The sequence below is a fragment of the Fusarium solani genome (genome assembly GCF_023522795.1).
Source record: "Fusarium solani strain SB1 chromosome Unknown bctg00000009, whole genome shotgun sequence".
NCBI lineage: Eukaryota > Fungi > Ascomycota > Sordariomycetes > Hypocreales > Nectriaceae > Fusarium > Fusarium solani.
In genome coordinates, this window is record NW_027072144.1 from 1720527 (window position 1) to 1746004 (window position 25478).

Below are 25478 nucleotides of genomic sequence, written 5' to 3' on the forward strand. Positions count from 1 at the left end.
GCTTTTAATGATATGAAGGATGTAAAAAAGGGGTTGAGGGCTCGATGACATGTGGTTACCCACAGGGGGCACCTACCTTGAGCAACCGGTTTACCTCATGCTGATTCGACTGGTCACATGCCCGTCTTAATCACCAGCTTTCTGCCGTCGCTCGTCATCCAATGGCACATGTCAACGGACGCAGGGCGCTGTCCTCGTGGAGGGGGTTGCTGTTCGGAGAGGAAGGAGCCCGTGGACTTCGTCCTTGCCTCCACATCTCCCGTCCCTGCGCGGCAAAAATACAAGCCGGAAAACACCGGAACTGAACGTGGGGGATGTAAACCAGATAGGCCCATGTCCAGCAAGAAGGGAGGGTTCCGAGGAAGCCAGAGCCCCCTAGGGGGATGGCTGGACCGCCTACACACTGTTACGCCTCCGCGCTTCTGTATTCATGCGCGGTGCTTCGCCAGTCTGGTCCGTCTCGAATATCCATAGAGGTTTCTGCTGAGGGGTCAAATATAGAGGCTCTATCTGCATCATAACCCTCGCAACCTTGTTCGGGGCAGGTCGCTTCTTCAACTCTCCAATGGCCCGGTTGAATGCCATCTTCACCTCGGCAAAGTCTTCATTGTCGAAAGCTGTCTCTTCCATCGAGAGCCCTGGCGTATGTAGTCTCAGGAGTAGCCCTGATGCGCCAACATGGCTGAGTTGGGTCGCATGCATAAAGTTTGTGAGGGGGTATCGGTGAAGTGTTGTTCCGGATTTCAAGATCTGCCGACAAGAGCGGGCGAACGCGACGATATTATAACATATTATAACATATTTGAGCCGTATTTTGGCCTCTGAAGTCTGGCTATCGCGATTATGCGATTCGCCATGGTCGTTCATTGGTTCTTCAAGTCGCTCTCGATGACAACGCGGAAGGGATGTGTCGATGACGGGCTTTGGTTTAAGTGTCGATGGAGATCTCGCCGCTGGTAGGAAGGGCACTCGGAGTAATCAAGCAACTGCAAGGGAAAAACAGGGAACGGGAAGAGTGAGGAGATTAAAGGCACTGCACGCGATGGATATCTACTGTTCTCCATTTGCGAACCCCGTCGAATTGAGTCCAAAAGCGACGGCGCGGAAGTGGGAACCAAGCCGCTAGATTTTAGTGACATCTAAATGTACCGGTAACTCGGAGGGCTTAAACGTGTCCGGTGGCTTTGAGTTTAAACGTCCGAGTCCTCAAATGACTGGAAGCGGAGACGGATGTCCTCAATCTTGGCCCGAGTGGGGGGGCAGAGGGTTTCTCTTGGCTGTGAAGAGCCAACCTCCTAGAAAAGCTGTCATGGTTTCTGGAAAAATTAAGACTGTCTGAAATTTCTTCATCCCTCGCCAAGCCAACGTCCTAGAGCGTAGTTACGGGATCATCCAGCCACGAGTCGGGTTCTTCTAGTCGCACATATCTATCAGTCCGCAAGCTAGGAGGTCGAGTGTTGGTCTGCACCATCACCGCGAGACGTTCGGAATCTTCAGAGTGGCCCAAAGCATGGAAGGCGCTGGCCCAGGTACAGGCGACATGCCTTCCGATCAAGCACTTGCAAACGAAACACTGTTCGAGTGGATGATGCTAGGACGTAGCCTTCAGGTATGACGATATTTCAAGCCGATAACAAGTATGAAAGCTGATGCTGAGCCTGCTTGCAGAAGGCCGATGAACTCACCCGGGTGAAATTCTGTTTATGCTTGCAGATTCTGGGCCTGAGCCTGCTTGGACATTACGACGGGGCCGCAGCATCTGAACTGCTGGCGCGGGATGAGGCTTCCTTACTGGCGCCCTTCATGCAAGTCGAAGGACACTTGGAGCCAGGATCTTTTGATTACGCTCAGGCCCATCATATAGTCGCCCTCGCGCGCGGCCTCCTCGAGGAGCTGGGCGGCGAACAGGATCGGTTTCAGCGCCGCTTCGACCTGCAATACTCCGCCCGAGAGAATCATGTGATATACGGTGCTATCGTCGACATTGAGGGGACCGGTTCAATGGAGGAGGCTGACCCGGAGCAAATGCATAAAGCAATGTCTCGGTCGAAGCTGATCAGAGATCAGAAATTGGTGTCTACAGAGGTTGTTCAACTCATGAACACGTGTCGGCATGTTCTGGAACAAGACTGGGTGTACGTGTAGATGTTACTATAAGGCATCTGAGGATGGCGCAACGTTAAATAGAGCGTTTTGAGAGACGAACTCCACGCCTCGCCCTTGTGTGACCAATACGAGAGTGGAAGAGGCAATACTAGAATGTATGGAACGACGAATAGCTTCCCGCTAGCTGATGGAAGGGAGGGTTCAGTCGGCGGGGATTTGAGTTGATGATTCGAGGTCGACTTGGCCGGGATCACATCTTGGTGACGGGCGCGGGGTTCTCTGGCCGGGAACAATGCTCGCAGGACATTTGTTTTCAGGAGGGGGAGTCGTGGGAATTGCTTAGGGCACGGTACATTGATGACTATCAGAGAGTGATAGCCACAGTGTGTGTTTAACTAGCCCCTTCGTGCCTCGTCCGATTGTATTCTACATTATCCCATACTTCACTAGTGGACACCACATGAGTCCCTCTTCCCAACGTAGCCAATCCATAACGGTCAGTATATTATATTTGACGCTGAATCTTGCGCTGTGGAAGGAGTGCTGGCCTAAAATTTGACGCAGACGCGCTTTCGAAGCTTGCCGGCTTCCATCATCTCTATTGCCTGCGGAAGATCTTCCAGCCCGATGAACTCCACAAAGGGCTTGATGCTATGCTCAGCGCTGAAGCTAATGCACTCTTCTAGGGTTCCGACAGTTCCGTTGCACGCTGTTTTTATGACGTATCGTTTGAAGATGATGTCCAACGGTTCTATCGTCAGAGGCCCATCGACAACCCCCACTACCATCAGGAGGCCACCCCATCTGATCATGCCGGGCATATCGTCATAAGCTTTCTCGGATGGCGCAAAGCTGACAGCAGCATCCACCCCATGTTCTGTAACGATTTTGATGTCATCTGCATAAGTCGGACATAGTTCTGGATTGAACGTATAGTCTGCTCCTGCCATTTTCGCGGCATCCAGCTGGCCTCCATCGATGTCAACAGCGATGACATTCAGCCCCATGGCTTTGGCGTACTGAATGCCCATTTGCCCGACACCTCCGGCGCCGATTACAGCTAACCATTTTCCGGGGTAAGCTGACATTCTTTGATTGCGTTGTACGCAGTGACGCCTGCACAACAAAGGGGTGCCGAAGAGGCGATGTCCAGATTTGCTGGGAGTTTTACGGCACTGCGGGCATCGACGACGGCGTACTCCTGGAAGTATCCATCGCAAGTAAACCCTTGTGCTTTGCAGCCTTGCGGGCATCCAACGCTTGACCTATCGTCGACCATTAGAGAAACCCGTCCTCCTGCGGTCGAGGCCTCGCGCACTTACCACGTGGTGCAGGCATCACATTCAAAACATCCGCTGGAAGCAAGAAAACCGACGGCGTCCCCTTCCTCGAACTGCCTCACCTGCTTCCCGACCTCCGTGATGACACCGGTTGCTTCATGCCCTAGGGTAGTAGGAACTTTCACCTCGTTCATGGCGAGGCCCGGATCGAAGGTTAGGCAGTCGGAGTGGCAGAGCGATGCACCGACGACCTTGACCAATATCTCGCTCTCGTTGGGCTTTGGGATCTCCACCTCGTTAAGATGCAGTTCCTGATCAGCCGGGTCATATCTGGAGGCAGTGTTAGAGACCGATACGCAGCAGAGGCAAGTATCCTCACATACTGCTGAGCCCTCATTGTGGCCTTGATAGTCTTCGGGGGGCCATTACTTCGAGGGTGAGCATCCATGCTGGCGGAAGGAGAAGCGATCGCGAGGCACTTCGTAAGGGCTGAGAGGCGGTGAGACGGCCCTTCCAAACGGCGTAGGGGTACATTTGGATTATTTGAGCGATCTAGATTCAAGAGAAATATAATATTCGGTTCAGTGATGCCATTAGAAATCGAAAATGGCTCATTGAAGCCGCCGGGTACTCGTATCAGCCGGCAATGGGCCTTCTATAATCCAAAGCCATGACCTAAAGTGGGCAGGGCCAAGTATCGACTGCGAGACTTGGACCCAACGCATTCGTAAAAAACAAGACTTCTAACCGACATTTTCAGATCGGCCGGGAGTAATGATACTTGCACTTTGTGGCGGTACTAGATTGGTTCATTATTGGTACCCGGCCCCCTTCCTGCATATGCCACCCCTAGCGTTTTACGGGAGCTTTTCTTCAATTACCAAGGCAGGCTCATGGTTCTCATTCATCGTCATGTAGAAAGGCAGACCGTCAGGAATCTCAACTAGAAATATGCAACTGGCGGAAAACTAATGCAGTTTACTGATGTTCTTCCAGCGTTCACTCGATGGAAGTATATTTCTATGGGTAAATCTTCGCAAGTCTATACACGCTGAACACCAATAGCCGTCGATAATTGACGTCTTCGCAAGTCTTTTGACTTGTGCTCCTCCGCGCTCAGATATTGTAACTCTGCTGATCCAATAGCAGTCCACCTTGCTGGACTAACATCTAGCTGCAGTGCTACCGTGATTGGCTGAGAGGTGGGAGGCTTATTCACGACCAGAACGGACCAACTCTGTACTGATGTGTGGAGTCCTACCTACGGCAGAAGCACATGAAACTTTTTTCTCGACCATTGCCCCCGAAATCCTTCTCCCTCATCCGCCTCGTTGCTCACTGTCCCTGAAGTGTGATTTGAAAACCGGTTCTGTATAGTGCCCTCTTGCATCGTAGGGAGTTCGAACAAGGTATATCTGTAGCCTGGTCTCGGGGGGGGGGGGGTTAGCTGTTTTCTGCTTCTACTCGCAACCGCACGCACCGTTCAAGGTAGTTCACACGACCCAGCCTACTTGCCGAAATATCCCTGCTGCTCTCCGTAGAGTAATCCGATGCTTGGTGACATCAGCTCAGCCGGCATCTCCCCACCAACGGCCTGCATCCAACGGGGGCCGTCGAATCCTTCCTCCTACCTGGCTTCGCTGGTGTAGGAGACTAATGATTGGAGGTGACACAATCGCCTCGTGCTCTGTGAGATTTATGAAGGACTTCAGCGCTGAAACTTCACGCTCTCAATCCTCTGGCACGGATGCAGGGATGCTTGGTGGTAACGGTGGTGGCTTTAAAAGGGGTCGAATTCCCCTAGCCCTTTCACGCTGCTGATGCGTCCATCTCTCTTTGCCTTGACTCGCCCCATCCCACTCGATCATATTCCTCCCGAGAACTCGCCAAAGCTGCTGAGCGCACAAATTCAGAATGTCAAGCCCGCTCTTCACACAATCTTTTTTAGACGAGGACGAACTTAAACTCCGATCTCAGAACCGCTCAGCGAGGGAGAGAAGAGGACATAAGCAAAGAATCCGTCGAAGTCGCGAGTCGGTTTCTGGGGGTGTTACCGGACCAGGCTCAGCCTCCTCCGCCCCTGCACCAAGATCGTCCATAGAGGCGGCCACACCAACAGAGCCGGGCCAGGAACCGACAACGCCCACAAGGGTCGTTCCTTGCACCCCTTCCTCCTCGGCAAGGTCTGAAGGCGACGAGTGGCACGAACAGAGACGCAAGGTCAATAAATCACCAGTCACTATCGTTGTGAACATCACGGTAAGCTACAGCCTTATCTTCTAGCGAACAATGAAGGAGCAATGGAGCTAATAATACTTTAAATGTCTATTAGATACCCGGCGAGCACGCGACCGATACGCCAACAGCCAGATCGAACTCCAGGTTTTACATAAAGATTCAGCTAGGCCCAACGAGTGAGGTGAGATTGGAGGGGAGTGGCTGGGCTGTGACTGGCATTAACGTGGTCGGCGAAACTGGTTGTTGATAACCAGATATGAACTCAGCAGTACATTCTTAGATATGAAATAAGCTCTACTTATGCGCGATTTATTGAGCATGACATGACTTGAGATAAGCCTTCCTGGAGATGAGGGAGACCCCAAAGCAGTTCCCGTTGGGAGGATGTCCCAAGAGGTGGTGCATGCTTGTGTCCACGACCTGGGGAAGGCAACCTCAGTGAACTGAGCTACTTCGAACATGACTTTCGACCATCTTTGACCCTTCCCCCATTTGTGCCGTGGCTCTGCTTCATCACCGCTTCGTTGATAACGCTGGGTTGTTGGATTCGGCCCGAGCGATGAGAGGCCGCTCAAACTTCGCCCTTGTTGCAGCTTCCATCCGAGAAAACCGACGATGATGCAGACCTTAAACTCTTGCACTCCTGTTCAGCTCTCAGTACGCTATCCATGCCGCACATCGTCCCCATTCTATGGATTACCAAAACAACATGGTTCGCTCCTAGAAGGGCGACTCTGGTAGATGCCTGATCTCGGGCCAAACTCGAGGCGCCAAGAATAATACAGCCAGCCGTGACCAGCGTATAGGCCCTCCAGCGATCGCCCTCCTCATCGAAGATGCTCAAATAGCGAAAAGATCGGGCCAGGCTCAAAACGCAGCCGAGAGCCATCCACATGGCCCAGGCGGCCGGCCAATAGGCGGGCAGTGCGATTCGTAAAGCAACGGCGACGAACGTGGTTATCACAAAGGATATGAGAGGAACGGTGGAGACCTGCAGCACTGGACTGTTCTGATCCCAAAACTCTCTGCAGGAGCTTCTGGTTTGCGGGATTTTGGCGACTGAAAGGACTTCTTCCGGTAAGGAGAATATCTAAGTGGCTAGTTCGCTTTTGTTCTGTACACGAGAGAAGCAATGCCTAGCAAACCTGAAATAGAGACGAAGCTAGGATGGAAATCCCCCAGAAAACCTTCTGCAATTCTTCGATTTGATAGTACCAAGAGACCACCAACAATGTGGATGCCATGGGCGTTGAGATGGCGCCAAACCACATCTGTCCTCGAACAGCGGCCTTCATCCTTTGGGCGCCATTCGGGTGCACCGCCTTGGATTCGGACACAGGCTTGAAATTGCGACCATACAGGATAATCGCCGAAAGAGTTTGAACTACCAATGGGATGATAGTCGCGACGGCAAAGATACTAAGCTCAAGCGATGCGTCCATCTCGATGGTGGGAGTACGTCCGAAGAGGAAGCCAACGATCGATGGAAGGATGTGCATATGGAAGAGGAACGATGCTGGTGGGCGCCGAAAGGAAATGATTGAGACTTGCAGTGTTCATACCAGAAACTTGACGGTTTCCGCCGGTATTTATTCCGAAGTGGTGGCGAGAAAGTGGTAGACGAGTGGTTGGTTGCATTCTCCGCAGGTCCTCGCGCGAAGCTAAACATGCGCCAAGATGGGGATAGTGATGACGGATGAAGCACATCGCACACTGTTTTGAGACTCGCGACCACCATGCCTGCCGCGTCTTTCGGAAATCTCTTGATCCGACTCTATGGCAGAGCCTGTTTCCTCAGATGCAGCCGGACAACAGGCACATTCGCGTACACCCGCGTCAACATCCAACTCCTCCATTTACCGGCATGTAAGTATAATAGCTATCAAGAGCACACTGGTATCACCAGAGAAAGATGTTAGACGCGCTCAAGACGCAGCAAGGAACGTCGCGTCATGCGGGAGCTAACTAGTCAACACAGACTAAGCCGCACTGCCGGACTGCGCTTCCCGGCTCCCTTCCCTAGCTATTCTGAGACCCATCCTTTGGATTCCCCTGGCTGTAAGTGGCAAGTCGAGCCGCTTCAACTCGTACACGAGCCGAACGGCTTGATTCGGTACATTCTTGATGAAGTAGTCGACCGTGAAACTCCTTTCTGTGGCTGCAAGATTGGCGCAGTAAGAGTATACAAAGTCAAAGCTTTGAAGGAGCTTGGGATAGCGACGTAGGTAGCGCGAAGTGTCCTTGGAAAAGGCCGATGAATTGAGAGCATCTAAAAGCTGCAAGAAGATGCCCACTCGAATGCGGGCACCATGCTGCAACAGTGCCGACGCGATAGCTGCGTCTGCGCGATTAACCGATAGCACTCTCTGCAGGAGGGCATCCAGGAAGCGATCTAACTCATCAGTCGGGGGCGCGGATCCCGAATATACGGCAGACTTTTCTCTCTGCAACAGATCCAGCAGAGTGTGCAACGCGGCCACCTGCTGACTCTTCTGAATCGGCGCCGCCTGTTCCATGACGACGGATACGACGAGGTCAAGGAGCCCTCTGGGGCCCAGGTGTTTCCGCAAGACTACAGCACCCGCTTGCAAGGTCCACAAAAGAGATGCGAACGAGTGAGTCTGGCTAAAATGCCGCAATGCCCCTTTCGCCTCGGCTCCGAGGTCGAGGAGGGCGCGCAACACTCGACTCTGTCTGTAGTACGCAGCCAATAGGAATCCCGTGCAACCGTACCCAACACCAGAGTTGACGTCGATGCCCCTTGCCTTTACGATGATCTCTGTGAGCTCTGCAAGGCCCTGGCGAATAGCAGCGCAGTATGCCTCGAACTGCGGAGGCTGAAGCCCGACGGACGCACCTCGATGAACTAGAAGGATGGCAGCCGACTCTTGGTTGTGTAAGATGGCCTCCGCGAGCGGCGTTCTTTTTACATCCTCCAGTCCATCTGGGGGGATGCCTTGATCGATAAGGAAGGAGACGATGCCATCCAGTCCACGCCTGGCTGCCAGATGGATGGGAGAATGGAGCGTCGCGTCGGAGTGGTGGAGGGACGCGGGATGATGATTACGGGAATCACGGCATCGCTTGAAGTCTGCTCCACCTGCCTTGGCTGCCGTGAGGGTCTTCAGGGCAAGGAACTGGTCGTGGCACCAGGCTATAGCATGAAACACAGAAGAACACCTGTGGTTCCGAGCGTCGTTGCTGTACAGGATGTGATTGCATATTCCATGCAGCCGGGTACACGAGCGTGCCAGTGAAGCTTGATCCCTCAGAGAACACTGTTCTGCAATCATGCATATGATCTCTTCTGGTAACATGAGCAGCATGATGAAGGAGACTTTGGGGTGGGGGGTTGGTTGATGTGGGTTTGCTGAGCGGTGGAAAAATTGCGGGTGGCGGCCGAAGAGTTGTAATCAAGCTGAAGGGCAAAGAAAAAGAAGTAGAAGCAATAGAACCATGTAGATCACGCAGTATTCTGACCCGTTATGAGTTGCAAGCGATGTCTTATCTTATAAGGTCGTCTGGTGAGCATATCATAGGATGTCATGGACAAACAGCATGTTTGGGTCACTCCGAATGTCCCGAATCGACGGTAGATGCTCCCGTACGCGTAATACAGGTGCAGAATGGGCCATTGAAGAAGCAGTCAAGCTGCAGATAGAGAATATTCAGACCGCGATAGGGAAGCAGTCTATTTTCCTCCTCCTTTTCATCTTTGACCTGCTCGCTGGGCACCTCATTCGACCGTGAGCATTACTCAAGCGTAAGCAAGCCCGATAAGAAGTAATTAAATTTCTGAATCGCAGTCTAGGTGGTGGATATCGGCTTGTTGGACTTTTCTACCCGGATCCCCCTATCTGCACCAGAGGGAGCTCATCCCACGTGTCTTTCAAACTCATGAGACTCTTCGACATATGCGGTCACGTCCCCGAGGTCGACTTATTTAGTAAAACCTCGTTTTATTTCTTTCAGGGACTAATTCCTGAACACAGAATGATCAAATAGCTACGCGGAGCCTCAACCACCATTGACAAATGGCCTTTCCACCTAGAGCAATCGTAATCTCTTACAGGGTATCACCTGCCGGCGTTCTCACGGAGGCGCCGACAAAGTATCCTGCTCTCTCCAAAGTTACAGTGAAATGTCTGAGCCTTTTGGACTCGTCGAGAATCCGAAATCCTCTGAATATAGTCGATCGGCGGCGGTAGATACTGATCAGCGCATTGGCTACGACGTCTAGCTGATCGTTCGTGTACACCCTCCTCGGGATGGCGAGACGCATGAATTCAGCTTTTGCACGACGGTCACGACCCGTGTCCGGGTCCCGATCATTCATCAGCGTGCCTATTTCTACGCCCCGCACGCCGGCCTCAAGGTACAGCTCCACGGCCAGCACCTGGGCGGCGTATTCGTCCTTGGGAACTAAAGGCAAGAAGGCACTGGCATCGACAACTATTGCATGGCCACCGACCGGCCGTTGGACAGGGATACCAGCTACTATCAACCTATCTCCAAGCCGCTGGACCTGGCCAATGCGAGAGTCCAAGTAGTCGGAGCACGTGGCTTCATCGAGGCCGATAGCCAAGGCCTCCATATCTCGCCCAGCCATTCCACCGTATTTCGTGAATCCTTCAAAAAGTATGACGTTTTCGGAAGCTTGTCGAAACCAACCTTCGTCCCTCATCGCCAAGATGCCTCCGACATTGCCATTACAGTCCTTCTTGGCACTCATGACCATGGCGTCCGCGCACTGATGCATTTCCCAGACAATTTCCTCAATGGTCTTTTGGGAATAGCCGGGCTCCCGTTTCTGAATGAACCAGGCATTCTCTGCGAATCGTGCCGAGTCAAAAACCACAGGGATGCGGTATTCTCTAGCTAGTGCCCTGACACGACGCATGTTGTCTAGGGACACTGGCTGACCACCGGTCTTGTTGCAGGTGACTGTCACAACAATCATGGGTACGTTGTTATTCTCGGAGTCCAGGACGGCCTTGAGCTTCTGCAAGTCGACGTTCCCTTTGAAAGGGTGATGCTCGCCGATGCAGAAGGCGTTGTCGAGGGGGCAGTCCACCGCCGTCGCCTGTCGATATTCGATATGAGCCCGTGTAGTGTCGAAATGAGAGTTACCCGGCACAACATTGCCCCTGTTGATGAGCACGGAGAATAAGATGTTCTCGGCGGCACGGCCCTGGTGGACCGGAAGGACGTACGGGAATCCGAACAGGGCTTTTACTTTCCCCTCGAGGAGAGAAAAGGAGGATGACCCGGCGTATGTCTCATCTCCCACTAACAAAGCCGCCCACTGGCGATCACTCATCGCTCCGGTCCCGCTATCGGTGAGAAGGTCGATAAAGACTTGATCACTTTGGAGTTCGAATAGATTGTAACCGGCCGCACGGATCCATTCCTCACGTTGACCCCTAGTGCTCTGACGAATACGCTCGATCATCTTGATCCGCCAGGATGCGGCCAGAAAACCATCAGGGCACATGTTGACAAAAGCCGATTTGGGTTGGACCTGTTTGTATCATGGGTTACAGAGATTGGAGCCTAACATAATGAAAGAGGAGTCCTACCATTGTTAATGATATTGATATATAAGAGATTGATAGACGTCCAGAATTGAGCATTCACAATCCTGGCGACTTTGCAGTAACTAAACCATAGCGGTAGTGCTCGGACTCGAAGCACAACGCATCTTCACCTCGAGGGCAGACCGAGGCTAAGCCCGCTATTAGCTAAAGTCCAAATTAGACGTATCTTCTTATTTCTAGACTGGCTAGCTAGCCGCAGCACCGTCCGTTTCAGACGTCAACCTTTGCCCATGTTTCTGCTTTGATTGGGCGTGAGTGGTCAGCAGTAATCGATCACCATGGGTATGAGATTCTAGTTTCCACCGGCCCTGTTCTGGACTCAAGCCACCTCAAGCGTTCACACTGAACGATACCGGAATAGTAATAAAGTGATGGATGAGGCCGTTGTAAATGGTGGCGGGTTTCGACGTTGCCTGCGAGATGGTGCTGTTCCCGATATCACTCTAGAGTCAGCTTCTGATCAGCTTTAGATAATCGCCTCAGTTTACCATGCTACGCGGGTTCACTATTCCTCATTTATCTAATGACAGAACGGTCAATTGTTCCATTCTCGTGGTAATCGATGGTAGACAATTTCCCCACTGACCTACTAGGTACATGCTGTGGCTCACGGCCACGTCGTCGTGCTCATTCGAGTTTCGGGCGATAGGAACTTGACGCATCAATAAAGAATGTGAAAATCTTGTTAAGCATTGCATTATTGCCGAGACATAAAAAACTACCCTAAGCCCACATACGGTTGCCGTAATTGCTCGATCCTCAGCTCGTTTCGCCCTACTTTTCGGCTTCTTCTCTGTCGACGAACTGTATATGTCTTTCGTAGAACTTCAGCATCTATTGATAAGAAGGTCCCGAGTTATTTTCCAATCTATGAGATCGTTCCCGTTATACGTACCTTTTGTGGGGATTTGTTGTAGATCTCTACCTTGTCGTGCTGGGATACGTCGCCATTGGGCCACTTCACAACAACGATGAAACTTCCAGTCGACTCTTCGAGTTCCACACGATCAATCTCCAAACTTTCCCATTTGTGGTCTTCCTGTTTCGTGCTGTGTTCCCGGCGGATCCTATTGGGTCTGAGGCTTGCCTTTCCGCTGGCTCTCTTTTGAGATCGGGTTTTCATGACGCTAATTGTCTGGGTGTGATGATGAAAAATAACCTACATCGGTGACGCGACTGGCCGAGAACTTGTCTTCAACTAAGTCCATCGTTACTAGGATAACGGTCCGATATCTGATTTTGCGGAGGACGAACGATTTCAGGACACTGTCCGTCCGTTACAACAAGCTTCCGCCGGGGATGGAGGGGTCTTCTGTCGGCCGTCCAAATTTTCGCGTTTGACTCTAGGTAACGCAGGGATGGATGGATACCCGCCTGCTGCATCTGGGCACCTAGAATTAGTGCAAAACTGTCGCTGGTCTCTGCCAACTTTACCTACGACAAGTACCTCCCACAGTTATGCTATGATACTGTGTGAGACGAGTAGGGATGTCCTGCGCAATACGAGAATCAGTGTGCCGAGAAGGATCCTGAAAAGCGACTTCGAGAACGTTAAACAAAAGATTCACTGCTCTCGTAGAGCGTTGCTTGCTGAGCAACGCCAGTACTTAGATGTCGTTAGGTGCATGGTGTGGGTGGTATGGCTGGGCCCCACTATGTCTCTTGTCTGGTTTTCTGTCCGCTTCACCAACTCGCACGCCTTTGCTGTCCCTTCTTATTTCGTCCGGTTGCTGACTGTCCGTGTGCCTGAATGCCTTCCCAGCTGCTCTCTCGGCCGTGGGCCTCAGAGTGGGCACGATGTGGATCTCAGTCCCGGTCGAACCGAGATTCCATCACGGTCTCTTTCTGTGCTTGCATCATGTCGGTCGGGCCGTCGCTCGAATCCCCCAGTCTCAATCTAGGTAGGCACCAAAGCCATTAACGGCTTTACTGTGCTCAACGCACTAAACGCCATCGAACCAAACGTCGTATGTAACATAGAGGCCACAATCCAATTGCGTCTGATTGAGACGAATGATAGACGCACACCATGTTACGGCTCAGATTCACCATCGACCTTTCTCTGTCTCTGCCCTTAGCCAAATAGCCTATTTCCGACCGATCATAACGCGGGTGGACCGGTGACATCAGCGGCTTGAATTATTCGCTGCTGCTTGCCCAAACAATCTCTTCACAACTCAAAAAGTTCTACCAAAGATCGTCTTTCATGGAGGTGCAACGGCATGTATCATAGGGTTCGCCGTCAAAGTCGGACATGCGCGGCCAACGTCATCACCACATGCGACCAAACCCTTTTACTCCCTCCGTAATCCTGCCTCTCAGCTCACTACGTAGGTTTAACATGGGTCTAAACCTCGGAGCTTCCCCACTTTCCCCTTTGTTGGCCGCACGACTAGGACGGACTATAGCTAGGCCAACTTGACCTAGTAGGCGACGATATCTGAGTGGACGGAGCAAAGGTTGCGGTTTGCAAAACACCAATGGTCACTGACGGCATGGCCAAACAACGCAGAGAAAAACGAAAACTCAAGTCCGAGAGTGACATGTAAGCTCTGATGCAACAAGACTGGTGCGTAGTGGATAATAACGACGTTTAGATTCATAGTGGACTCAATCCAGGAGCATGTTATGGACGAAAATGTAATAACGCCCCGCCCCCGGCAAGTCCCCTTCCATTACAATGTTGGCGTCTTCCAGTTCTCTCCCGCCACCGAGAGAGCCTGAAGCGTAATGGGTATCATGTCAGAAAGAACCAAGCCGCTTATCTCTAGTTTAACATCGTCCTTTCGCAGGGAAACACAAAGTTCCGAGTCAAGTGGCAAGGTTATGAAGCCGAGAAAGACTGGACATGGGAGCCTTTAGAGAACCTCAGGTTAGTGATACAATCCCTCAAGTCTCATGGCATTTTCCTAAGATTCTCTGGGTTGTGGCAGAATCTCAGGCGAAGAAATGATTCGAGATTACTTTGATCGGCTCGCTGGAAAGCCCAGTGGTATGAAGGAGTCGAGAACGGCGGTCCGCACCAAACGCCACGAGGGTGCTGGTGGCCATGTTCCCAGAGCATCCTCTCGAAGACTCGGTCTTTCTCTTCCTGTTTCTAAAAAGCTAAAGTGGAGGCCCCCTGTCGGCTCTTGGGAAGATCACATCCAGACCATTGATGGCTGCGAGGATGCAGGCAACGGGGACTTGGTCGTTTACGCTACGTGGAAGGGAGGCGAGAAGACAAGGCATAAAGCTCAGATGTTGCATACAAAATGCCCTCAAAAGGTTCATTTCCTCGCCACCTGCCAAATGCCCTCTTTCGCTAATAGATCCAGCTGCTTCGTTTCTACGAGCGTTTTGTGGTGTTTTCATGATCACGAAACGCAAAGACGGCATGCAGGTTTCTTTCAATCAGCCTCGCCATCTCTGTGTCTGCACACAGAGAAGGCAATCCTGCCCTTGAGGCTACCTCGATTACTTTCGCATTCCAGGATTGGTATTATTTGGGATGGTTTACCAGCTCTTGCCGCTCAAGCCAGCCGTGTTCGCACTTCACCTCTCCGCGGCGGAAGGGAATTCGGAATATTACGAGATAGCTATAATACTACTACACCTGCCTTTCACGTGTCTGATCATCTTTCGACGTGAATCCACCAGTCCGGCTTTCAGGTGAACAATGATTGAACACCAGCCCGTGGCCAATTTGGGCCTCGGCTTGAATAGCGCTGCAGCAACACTGATGTTCGCAAGGCTAGGCATATAACCACACTTATAAATCGGCATGCCCAGTTAGCCAATCCACCACCTCTGTACTTCATTCATCTCCGAACTAAGGGGGCACCGTTGGCTCCAGAATCACCAGCCATGTGTTATTCTCATTCTCCGCACCACAAACAACGTCAGACACTAAGGACGAACGTCACACGCGAGGATTTCACCGGAAACGATTCAGGTGAATCAGCCGATGTTGCAAGCCAGTCAAAGACGTGCGTCCATGACAGCCTCGATGATAAAAGGTTGACAAAAAGTCACATAGAGACTGCGCATAAGAGCCTTTTGGATACAATGGCCAAGGTGAGCCAGGAATTAGGCGAGCTGAAGGAGACAATCCACTACATGCGGGGCGTGCAGGACGTGCAAAATCAAACTATCGAAAGATTACTCTCGCTGCACAGACCAGGCACAGGAGTTGAGGACTTAGAGGAAGAGTCCGAGGATCCCATATTGCTTCCAGGAGACGAATCCTGTACCTAGGATACGCGTACTGCATTCTCGTTTGGATGGCTAGGCTTGATTACTCTAACGGGGAAAGAAGGGAAAAAAAATTAAAACTTATTAGGCCTTGCCGAAAGAAACATGCTTGAAGTAGTATTTGGCCTTCTGATCAACAGTCGCAAAGCCAATACTCGCCTACCATTCGGAGTCAAATATGTGGACCACACGACGCATGTCAGTATATTTACGGCTGTGCAATATGAAACAGCACAGGCACGAAGACCTACCCGTTCAGCCGTGTCTCCCTTCAATTACCCAGCAATACCCGGCATCGGTGGGCTAAAAACAAAGCCAATCCATCAAAGGGACTCAAGCTTGCGAGAATGGACAACTTCGTTGTAACACTCCATGAGCGAGAAACGAGTTCTCTGGGCCAAAACCAAGCCATTGAAGAACGGCGGTGTCTCGTAAAAAAGTGTAGGGAAGAACTTGCCGCCCATATAAGTAAGACGGATTCGATTGGAACAAGTGTGCTAAATGCTGACTCTATTGAAGAAACGCGAACAGGCATCACGATCGAACCCTCGAAAGTTCGGCTCGTAACCAAACAGAGCGATGTATACACCTGGGTTTATACGGCAGAGGTCGCTCATCTCTTTTCGAAAAACTTGAGCGACCACGGCTTGACGGCGCACAAAGAACTTTGCCGGGAGGTCGGGCAGAGCTTCCATGCAGTCACCTTTGCGAAGGCCGCTATTGGCGCCGACCATTCGAGCCTCGGCATATATCGCCCATCGACCTATCCGCCAGCCTCTAGTGTCCTCTCCGCGGAATCCGAGGCAATGGCGCGTGAGGAGCTGTGCGTGCATACTACATGCCAGCTGTACATGATCCAAGAAAGTCTGAAGGCGGAGGCAGCCAGAAGAGAATGCTTGCAGAAGGAACTAGAGACTTTGAGTGCAGAGCACGAATATCTCGCTCAGCGATTCAGGCAAGAGGCTGAAAAAGCTAGCCAGGGCGAGTCAACGCTGTACAAATGCCTCCAAGTCATCAACCAGGTGGCATCACTGGCGGAGGAGGTGCAGCAGGATTGTAGAAGCACGGAGGACCTCACTGTATTTCCAAGATAGCAGCACAAGCGAGACTCTGTGTTTCATATGCATAATATGTGGATATCTCTGCATTAGGGTGGTGAGTTTCATAAAGGGTTACCACAGGGTGAATCGGTGTGAATGGTTTAAGGGCTAGCGAGGCTAATGAATACCAACCATGTACTCCGTATCAAGCGATTAATGCGATTATGCAACACCTAGGCTCTGGGGCGTCACCGATGATCGCGTCATCAAGGATGCCGTACGAAAACCTCATCCCCCACCCTTGCTATGATTACCACTGCCATTGCGCCTCGGTACCCGGTACTCGGGCCGATCTCAGAAGGTATGATTGCGAGCAGTCCGCTCGTCCGCTCAATCAAAGCTTTGCTTCTCCCGATGTGTATGAAACCCGACGCTCAGGCGCCGGAGCTAGGAACGTGTTGAGCTTTGGCACAAACCCTACACCTTTTGAGTGCACAATAGTGGCACTCGAAAAAGAGAGCAGGTTCTACGTTTTTGCAGGAAGGACAAATCCATTCGATTAGATAGCCGACCCTGATTAGCCAGGAATGTGTGCAAGCCTCTGGCGTGGGGCGTGTGGTAGTGGCCCGTACAACTGACGTATACAGACCTGGGCTATAAGGATAACTGTCCGATGTATCATGTTCTTCACTCTCTTGATCGTTGCCACGCAGGGTATACGAGGGAGCATTCATAGTTCACAAGACACAGAAACACATTAGTGTCAGCGGAGCAGAAAGGCCTCGGACTCGAGTAGCAAGAGAACTAAGCAAGCTCGCGGCAGAGAGACATTATTATACATTTTCGTCTTGAAGCGCCATACTGCGGAACCTACGTTGTCCGACTACTACGTATCGGCATACCTAATATTACATTAAGATGCTTTCCATCCTATTTCTACCTTCCTCAAGCTTAGAATCCCACACTACATGTGCGCAAAAACATCCAGTTCTTGGCCTGGGGGAATTTGACTGTTGAGGGCGGCCAAATTGAACCTCTCAACATAAACACAATCCGACCCGACGATTTTGCTGAAGTAGATGTCAACGCTATCAATCCGACTCATGAGTTACAAGGTGTAGACCTAACATGCAGTGATAATCGACCACTCACGCCAGAAGTTACAGTTGGGGCGGAACGGCAAGAAACGGAAGCAACTTATGAGATCAAAGGAATCATTGAAACGCCCGCGCGCTCAGTTATAACTTGTACATGTTCCGACCTACCCACCGACCGCGCCTCAATAATCTAACACCACGACTGTCTTCAGCATCACGTACTTCTCTGGTCAATACCGTGCCTTACAATCCAACCAGTGGCCGTCGACTTGCCTCAAAACCAAACATGACTCAGCGTAGGTTAAAAGTCAGACCTTCTACACCTAGAACTAACCATGTTCTCCTCGCTAGCCGATACATCATCGACCATTGTCTTCCGTAGGCTGCTGCAATATTACGACGACTTCAATACGTTTGCCGCTACGTTGGGAGTCATGTCCCTGACAGCCATGGTCTTTGGCGTGCTCCAGGCCGAAGACATGGGGGTGCGCTCGCAGATAGCGTGTAGGTTGCTTATCAGCGCCACGATAACCTCTATCACAGCTATTACCTCTGCTACAATGCTCCAATTTACATTCGAAGGCTGCAAACAACCAAGCCGCATGGGGAAAATTCTGGCATGGGCTCCATTGGCTATGCTCGATCTCGTCATTATCGAGTTCTCGGCCGGTGTCATCTTGTGGTACACCGACAAGTATCCCACCTGGATTGCCACGTCGGTTGGCGTGGAACTCTCCGTATTATTGGGGGGACTCATCGTCATGGCCATCTGGGCATGGATAACGATGAGTGAACCTGGTGGTCTCGTTGAATCAGGTGCTAGTGGTGACGGCAGCACCGTTCGCCCTAGGCGAATGCGAGCCAAACGATCCGCGTAGCTCTAGGCTCAGGACCTGGACGACTTTGACTCCATAACAAGCCGTCATTTGTTATATCCCCCAACGGCCAAAGTTGGATATATTTCACTTTAGTTATGCCTACTCGGAGACATGACACAAGATTGATGGTGGAACTATCTGCTGGCCGTATAAGGGGCGGGTGAGCATTGGCAGATTTGGTTAGTCAATAGCAACGGTGATAGGCGCCAGGGATTTTTGTTGTTGATTCAGAGAGGTGGTGATTGGCCTTCAAACCGCCGCCTGTCTACGCGATGTTTACCGATTTGTATATAACATACGTTGGAAGAATTGAGAGTCCCCCCTTTACTATTGTGAGATGATTAAAGCTTGCAAGTCCTGCATTTATAGCCCAATGCCCTGGGCAGAGATCAGTTAGTGATATAAGGCTTTGAGGGATCTCTCATTAGTGCCAACCTCACCAGGAACAATAATTAACTCAATCAGAACATTTCTCCATCAACTACATCAAACTATATTGTCCAATTCAATCCCAGCATACGACTGTGCCCCTCTATGCTTGTGAAGTTCGTTCCACCCGGTCAAATTCATACCGGTTGCAAGTCTCCTCCAGTCACGTCTTGGTTGTCGAAAGTCGCCGCATGTTAGCCCGAGCAATCATCACAGGTTCGGTGGATAGTTTTTAGGGGGAGTTTTGTTGTGGTACACCTCCGATAGAGACCCCAGCCGCGACGTCCAGAGTGCCTATTTCTAAGAGTTTTCTTGCACCATATTTTGCGAGACTCTCTCCCCATTACTTCATTGCAAGTGGTGCAGGATGTTTTGATGACCTGAATTTCACACATGATAGGACTTCTGGTGCCGAAAGAAGTGGATAGGGCATAGTTGGATCGAGAGGACTCCTGATTTATAATTCTCTGCGCTGGGTCCTAACAGGCATCAAATCCTGTTTTGGATCCCTAAATATACGACGGATAGCCCAAAGGGCTAAATTAGTCTGCTTTGTTTTTTGTTCCATAGTTTGCTACCCTATTAAACACCCGTCTCATGGCATCCCAATGGCAGTTTTTGGATCTACCACCACGGAATGTTGGATGACTGTGTAGATTACTAAGCCCCTCTGCTCCTGAAACTTATTCGGTAATCGAAAGAAAAATGAGAATGTTTTGGGTTTGCTAGTCTGTTCAATCTCAACCAAGCTATGTGGCAGCATAATACCTATGAGACGCTAAATCCAGTTTAGAAGTTTCTAAGAAAGGTGCCTTCAGGGCTAACTTTGGCTTCAAATGTGACCAGACGTGAGGGCCCCTGAACGTTTCCTTTCGGACTCCTCATCAGGGACAGGTGCTAGGTGTTGATAAGTCGAAATGGCCTCATTGGTCTGAGTAATCGAAAACCCCTTACTCGCATGCGTGATAATTACTTATTCGTCTGGCTTCATACCGATCCAGAGTCTGTCTTTCGTCTTTGGCTCTTCTAGTATTCATCCAACTCATACCCTTGTTCTGGTTGGTCTAATCCACGGGGATCTGTTGGGACCACGCAAGTATACGTCGCCTTGCCATGTCTCATTCGCGAGCGATACTCAGGCAAGATGTCTGGAGCCTCGACAAGGATGCGCAAGAGCCAGCATCGCAGAAAGCTATCGCCCTGCATTACGAAAGAGCACAATCAATGTGCCGTCATGCTGGTGAGCAGCGAGACTATGGCAATGGACCATGTTGACTGATGAAATCCTCCACAGGCTTGTCGCTTGGCGATATTCAACACCTGAGCCAAAAGTTTTGGAACTTTCATTTTGATCGTGAGCTCGAGACTACTTCTCTGAAAATCCAAAACAGCATGCTAAGAATATCAAGTCATTGCCGCCCGAGACATGACGGCGTTCATCATCGCGACCATTCACGTTAACCTCTGTGTCGGGACGCTTAGTACCTTCATCAGAGACCGCCCCGATCTTGCTGATCTTCTTGAAAAGCTATTGAATTTCGACATCTGCGGCCAATTCATGCTCACAGAAGTTGGCCACGGCTTGGACGCACGGAGACTGGAGACCAGCGCGACGCTACAAGCCGATGGCTCCTTCGATCTACACACCCCCAACGCCGGGGCGGCAAAGGCGATGCCTCCAACTACTCCCTATTGTGGAATTCCAAGGGTCGCAATCGTGTTTGCTCGCCTGATGGTGAGTGGGAATTGCCACGGTGTGAAGCCTTTCCTCGTCCGCCTGAGCGACTCCAAGGCCATGAGGCCAGGGATCACTGCACGGATCTTACCCACGAGGCCCGGAACCAAGCCCCTCGATCACTCAATTACAACTTTCGAGCATGTTCGCCTACCCCCAAACGCTCTCCTCGGCTCTATTTCCAAACCGAAAGATGAGCGTGCCGACTTTCTCCGCCAGATCTGGCGGGTTTCTATAGGGACATTGTCGCTCTCCATCATGGGTGTTTCTGCCATCAAGGTTGGTACGCATGTTGCTGGTACTTACAGCCAACGACGAACGGTTACCGCTCCTGACGGGCATACACGCCTGCCGATCATGAGCTTCAGCACCCAGCAGCGCCCGATCATCGATGGATGGGTGCAGGGTAAGATACTGGAGTTGTATGCCCGTTGGACCATAAAGGAATTCATGAGTGCTACCCATAGCCCGCCCGTGCGGCATGCCCTAGCGGCCATTTTCAAATCAACCGTTGTCCGCGGCTCCCGTGTTTTGAACGAACTTACGGAGCGATGTGGATGGCAGGGCCTTTTCGCGTACAACCAGATAAGCGAGTTGGCATTGACATTTCAGGGCAACGCCATTGCTGAAGGAGACACTTTGGTCCTGTGTATACGTGTGTCTCTTTGAATTCACCCACCTCAGTGACTGAAACTAACTGTTTTGCTAGGGTTGGTCTCAGAACTTCTTGGAGGGAAATACAGCCTCCCGGCGCCGCGGGATCCGACGGCAGTTTTGGCTCGCCGTGAACAGCAAATGATGGAAGCTGCCATGTCTAAGCTAAAGGACATTGGTGGGTATGGCGGACACAGAGGCCAGGCATTCAACCAGCATATCCTTCCTTGCTGTCGCCCTATAGCTGAGGCAATCGGCCACCGCATGGCTTACGAGGCGGCGAGGGAATTGGGGGCCTGTCCAAAAGTTCTCCGTCTATACGAACACATGTGTGTCGGTACGGACTTCAGGCAATTTTCGCCCGACGGCCATACGCTCCAAGCGTTCGAGGACGCCGCAGTCGAGGCATACAATGATGTGTTCGCCGACATGTTGCAGTCGCTGCAAAATTCTGAAGCGGATGCCTACACTACTGCACCTATCATGTCCGACAAATCATGGGCCGTTTTTGTCGACAAGATGCAGGCATTCAAGGGCCCGAGTGGGCATGCTCGAGGTGCCCAACCGAAGCTCTAAATTGACCTACAAGTTTCCGGCGAATCAAGCATTCCAGACGGGTACACTTCTTACGCGGGCTACCGATGGCACTTCACCCTAGCCTTATATGATGAACTTAGGCGCGGGATGCATAAAAGTGGGAACTTGTACTTGGTGATCGCCTCAGACATCGCGGTTGACAAAGAGGCCACGTCAATGGTTGGAAGACCACCTGCAAATGCGGCCGGCCGTTCCGTCTTTTTGTTTAGACCGTATTTTATGGTGTATTTGTGGTTTGCTCGGGTCCAACAAGGAGAATGACTGGAGGCGCGGTAACTCGGATAGGCGGACAAGCCTAAGAGGCAAGAAAGAATGATGTAGGCAGCATATGTGTGTCGCTCTAGCGGGCACGGAATGGAGACGGGGGCAGAATGCTAAACTCGGACCACAAAGAATGCAATATCTTAGTACATATCTTCATGAGATATTTCAATTATTCTATCGCAGCGGTTATCATTGGAAGGCGGTAGTGTCAGCTATTGATGAATGACGCGTCTGAAAACCATCGTTTGTTTCTGCTCATATCTAAGCAGACACCATCAGGGACAAATCGTTAGTGAATTTTATCTTTCAATACATTGGTTAACATCCGTAGATACACTGTTTCAAATGCGAGATTCAACATCGTCTCCCATGCCTTAGGGGGCTATGTACAGCGTCGATATCGTAGCTACCTTTGCTTGTATTCCTTGCTAGTGTTATGAAACCAAGAGCCAAGGGTTGTCGACCAGCCGAGATGGGATCATTTCCCGACGGGGTCTTCCGCAATGAATCTCGGTCGTGCCGGTAGGTATAAAACAGATCAGCAAGATAGAGGAGCAACCTCCCGTTTCGGCCCCTTCCCCCCTTTGTATTGTACTTTTGGCTTAAACCTGGGCCAAAAAAGAAAGATCCTACGAACCATGGTGGACGCCCTGGAACACAAGCTTTTGCAAGTCTCGCTTCGATATATAAGTAGTGAAGAAGCTGAATGAAAACTAGCCTTTCCTAATATCTAGACCACATTTATACGTAGCTCTGCCATGAATCTGATACATTTTGTTCCGATTAGAAAAGGCATGCTGCTTCAACGACCCGGGTCATCGTTGACCGCCAACGCCATCACTATTTTGGCTTTCGCAGGCTGTGTGGTCGCTGGCCACCCTCGCAGCATCGCCAATATCACACCTCACGAACAGTACTCCAGCTCCATTGGTGTCCTTGGTTGCAAAATAGATAACAACCGTGTCGCGTATTGGCCGGGCTCTGTTGGCTGTGATGAAATTTGTGTCAGGGTCTACAACGAGGACCGCTCAGTTCATCTTCTCCGCATCGACACTTCCGGGGGGGCCTATGACATATCCTACGATGCCTGGAACTACCTTGCCTTCGGTAAATCTGCCGTTGAGGAGCCCCATGCTGGTGGAGGCATTGACATGAACTACGATGTTGTGCATGCCTCGGAATGCCGGCATCTGCTTCACGATGGCAAGCTTCCCCTTTCTGCTTCCAATAGCATGAACTATGTCGCGTCTTGCATTAGCCAGCCCGCCAGCTGGGTCGCCCAGAACTACGTACTGTATAATATCAATGACCAGTTGTGCAAATTTGGCTTAGATGAGGAATGCCGCCTAGATCTAGCCATCAGCAACCAGCCATCCTGCCCTAGTCCTCTCGGCATCGTGACACCTCTTGACTACAAGGTTGAGAATATTCAATATGGCACAGGTAAAAGGGTACCTGCATAAGATGTTGTGCTTATAACATGGAAGGTCATGGACTTCTTCCGAGTTTGCTCCCTTTGGTATGGTATGGAAAAGGAGAAGCGGGCGTTTAACAAATGTAACTAAATAGAATGAAGTGAAATCAGTTAGAGCGGAATCCAGTCATGCGTTTATAGTCTTCCCTTTTCAAGACACTATGCCACCTCGTTCTCTGCACAGAAGCCTAAGCTTTCTAGGTTCTAGACCTCCTTGGCGCTGAAAATGGCCGTTTGATGATAAGCTAGGCGATATGAGGGCGGACGGATAACTCGGTGGCTTCTGCTTGTTTTGGAAGAGTCTCCTGACCTTTACCCACAACGATGCGGCAAAAAGAGATGTTCAAACTAGGTACAATGATATATTGAATTGCTGTACAGCAGGAGAGATATACTTACCATCAGAGATCTCATTGGCGGTGTAGCCGAGACTTCGTTAACCTCAACTACAGCCGCTAGGCACGTCGCTTTACGACTCCCCTGAAGGAGAACATGTTCTCTTCGCTACACAATTGGTCGTGGGGTGCTTGACAGGAGATTATTGGCACCAATGGCGTCTCCAAACAAGCATATTTATCAATCCATAGCAACATTAAAATCCAAAGCTGAAAAGCAGCGTGATTGGCAAGACGATCAGGGGAAAACTGAACGTAGATATGGGTAAGAGACCATCGTCATGTATTCGTAATTGTGTCTCTTGCTAAGTGGCGGATTGCCACTTTCGGAGAGATAAGTGATGACAAGAACACCAATATACGGTATTGGGTTTTGGTACTGTCATGTTTTAATAACTGTGTTTTTGGCTGTTGTGGCTGATGGCTTTTTGTCGTCATTGCTGACAACAATAATAAAAAAAGAACACCAATAGATGGCACACAATGCGCCGAAGCTTCTCAGGTCTTGAAGCGACTCCCGGGAACCCCAAGGCTGGATCCAAACATCACGGTGGGTCCATAACTGGAGGCGGAAACACGCTCAATCAATGGCGATGTATGACCTCTAAGGCTCAGGGTACCTTCCATGATGGCCCGGAATAACATCATCTACATTGCGATGTGAAGCAGTAGTGAAGGATATTCGGCCCTTGGAACCAAACGCTAACCCGACATGGTATGCTAGACTATGGTCGACCGACTAAGGAACTCGAGCAGGGCATAAAGCCAAGAAGTTGAAATCCAGTGACTAATCTAATCAATTGAGGATGATCCCATACCATACCTCACGAGACAGTGTAGCAATTCTCCAGATGTTACTGCCGACGTACCCGTTTATACCCTTGGAGTTTCCCTACTCCACCTCGAAATTTGTAAAGTAAGCAGCCAACCTGCGTCACGCCACCAACTCCTCCATTACCGGTGCCTGTGAATATATTAGCGTTGAGGAAAAGTTGTATGACTCCCAGACCTACACAAACTCCAGTTTTTAAGCATGATATCCTTGCACGATGGACCATCCTTTCCAAGTGGACTTTCTCGATATTGTACCTCACCTACACATCCCTCTGCCCAACAGATAGAATACTCGTGGCCTACTTCACCGAGCCATTCTACGCCAAGGGAGCACTTATCTTTCGGACCAATCAATGTTTGATACCGCCCGTCAGCGCACCATTTGCCCGCGGTTGTCTCAACCCTCGATTTCTTGATATCCCCATGCCCTGGAAGTTCTGCCTCATCTCCACACACTGGTGGAGGTAAGCTCGTCTGACTCAGGTCTGCTGTTGTCGCCGCCGCCTTCTTAGGCGGAGCCGATTTCGTTCTATGCAGCGTAGTTTTCTGACCCTTTGAATGGGGGGAAGATGATACCGTAGTTGATGAGGCGGTTTTAGCGATTGGTGATTTATCAGAGCTGGTTGT

The 25478-nt window shown here is 50.8% G+C and overlaps 13 protein-coding genes across 13 annotated transcripts; 7 read left to right on the forward strand and 6 right to left on the reverse strand.

Annotated features, from left to right (window-relative positions):
* Positions 1 to 396: 396 nt before the first annotated feature.
* On the reverse strand, positions 397 to 867 carry MRS44_013594 (uncharacterized protein; the record flags this gene model as incomplete). The annotated part of the gene is made up of 1 exon (XM_065617062.1): positions 397 to 867. One exon carries the CDS (start codon positions 865 to 867, stop codon positions 397 to 399), a length of 471 nt encoding a protein of 156 aa, XP_065473134.1.
* Positions 868 to 1510: 643 nt separating this feature from the next.
* Positions 1511 to 2145, forward strand: MRS44_013595 (uncharacterized protein; the record flags this gene model as incomplete). Its single annotated transcript, XM_065617063.1, has 2 exons — positions 1511 to 1609; positions 1669 to 2145. The coding sequence occupies 2 exons, from the start codon at positions 1511 to 1513 to the stop codon at positions 2143 to 2145; spliced, it is 576 nt and encodes a 191-aa protein (XP_065473135.1).
* Positions 2146 to 2654: 509 nt separating this feature from the next.
* MRS44_013596 (uncharacterized protein) lies at positions 2655 to 3834 on the reverse strand (the record flags this gene model as incomplete). Its single annotated transcript, XM_065617064.1, has 4 exons — positions 2655 to 3148; positions 3193 to 3371; positions 3429 to 3716; positions 3770 to 3834. The coding sequence occupies 4 exons, from the start codon at positions 3832 to 3834 to the stop codon at positions 2655 to 2657; spliced, it is 1026 nt and encodes a 341-aa protein (XP_065473136.1).
* A 1466-nt stretch (positions 3835 to 5300) lies between these two features.
* MRS44_013597 (uncharacterized protein) lies at positions 5301 to 5871 on the forward strand (the record flags this gene model as incomplete). Its single annotated transcript, XM_065617065.1, has 2 exons — positions 5301 to 5645; positions 5719 to 5871. The coding sequence occupies 2 exons, from the start codon at positions 5301 to 5303 to the stop codon at positions 5869 to 5871; spliced, it is 498 nt and encodes a 165-aa protein (XP_065473137.1).
* A 324-nt stretch (positions 5872 to 6195) lies between these two features.
* Positions 6196 to 7123, reverse strand: MRS44_013598 (uncharacterized protein; the record flags this gene model as incomplete). Its single annotated transcript, XM_065617066.1, has 2 exons — positions 6196 to 6714; positions 6770 to 7123. 2 exons carry the CDS (start codon positions 7121 to 7123, stop codon positions 6196 to 6198), a joined length of 873 nt encoding a protein of 290 aa, XP_065473138.1.
* Positions 7124 to 7603: 480 nt separating this feature from the next.
* On the reverse strand, positions 7604 to 8950 carry MRS44_013599 (uncharacterized protein; the record flags this gene model as incomplete). The annotated part of the gene is made up of 1 exon (XM_065617067.1): positions 7604 to 8950. The coding sequence occupies one exon, from the start codon at positions 8948 to 8950 to the stop codon at positions 7604 to 7606; it is 1347 nt and encodes a 448-aa protein (XP_065473139.1).
* Positions 8951 to 9690: 740 nt separating this feature from the next.
* MRS44_013600 (uncharacterized protein) lies at positions 9691 to 11118 on the reverse strand (the record flags this gene model as incomplete). The annotated part of the gene is made up of 1 exon (XM_065617068.1): positions 9691 to 11118. The coding sequence occupies one exon, from the start codon at positions 11116 to 11118 to the stop codon at positions 9691 to 9693; it is 1428 nt and encodes a 475-aa protein (XP_065473140.1).
* Positions 11119 to 11995: 877 nt separating this feature from the next.
* Positions 11996 to 12344, reverse strand: MRS44_013601 (uncharacterized protein; the record flags this gene model as incomplete). The annotated part of the gene is made up of 2 exons (XM_065617069.1): positions 11996 to 12025; positions 12117 to 12344. The coding sequence occupies 2 exons, from the start codon at positions 12342 to 12344 to the stop codon at positions 11996 to 11998; spliced, it is 258 nt and encodes an 85-aa protein (XP_065473141.1).
* Positions 12345 to 13701: 1357 nt separating this feature from the next.
* MRS44_013602 (uncharacterized protein) lies at positions 13702 to 14851 on the forward strand (the record flags this gene model as incomplete). The annotated part of the gene is made up of 4 exons (XM_065617070.1): positions 13702 to 13766; positions 13819 to 13861; positions 13993 to 14093; positions 14155 to 14851. 4 exons carry the CDS (start codon positions 13702 to 13704, stop codon positions 14849 to 14851), a joined length of 906 nt encoding a protein of 301 aa, XP_065473142.1.
* Positions 14852 to 15801: 950 nt separating this feature from the next.
* MRS44_013603 (uncharacterized protein) lies at positions 15802 to 16548 on the forward strand (the record flags this gene model as incomplete). Its single annotated transcript, XM_065617071.1, has 2 exons — positions 15802 to 15922; positions 15974 to 16548. The coding sequence occupies 2 exons, from the start codon at positions 15802 to 15804 to the stop codon at positions 16546 to 16548; spliced, it is 696 nt and encodes a 231-aa protein (XP_065473143.1).
* Positions 16549 to 17926: 1378 nt separating this feature from the next.
* MRS44_013604 (uncharacterized protein) lies at positions 17927 to 18469 on the forward strand (the record flags this gene model as incomplete). Its single annotated transcript, XM_065617072.1, has 1 exon — positions 17927 to 18469. One exon carries the CDS (start codon positions 17927 to 17929, stop codon positions 18467 to 18469), a length of 543 nt encoding a protein of 180 aa, XP_065473144.1.
* Positions 18470 to 20011: 1542 nt separating this feature from the next.
* Positions 20012 to 21863, forward strand: MRS44_013605 (uncharacterized protein; the record flags this gene model as incomplete). Its single annotated transcript, XM_065617073.1, has 4 exons — positions 20012 to 20138; positions 20193 to 20252; positions 20308 to 21288; positions 21343 to 21863. 4 exons carry the CDS (start codon positions 20012 to 20014, stop codon positions 21861 to 21863), a joined length of 1689 nt encoding a protein of 562 aa, XP_065473145.1.
* A 1079-nt stretch (positions 21864 to 22942) lies between these two features.
* MRS44_013606 (uncharacterized protein) lies at positions 22943 to 23611 on the forward strand (the record flags this gene model as incomplete). The annotated part of the gene is made up of 1 exon (XM_046271958.2): positions 22943 to 23611. The coding sequence occupies one exon, from the start codon at positions 22943 to 22945 to the stop codon at positions 23609 to 23611; it is 669 nt and encodes a 222-aa protein (XP_046123272.2).
* Positions 23612 to 25478: the final 1867 nt, after the last annotated feature.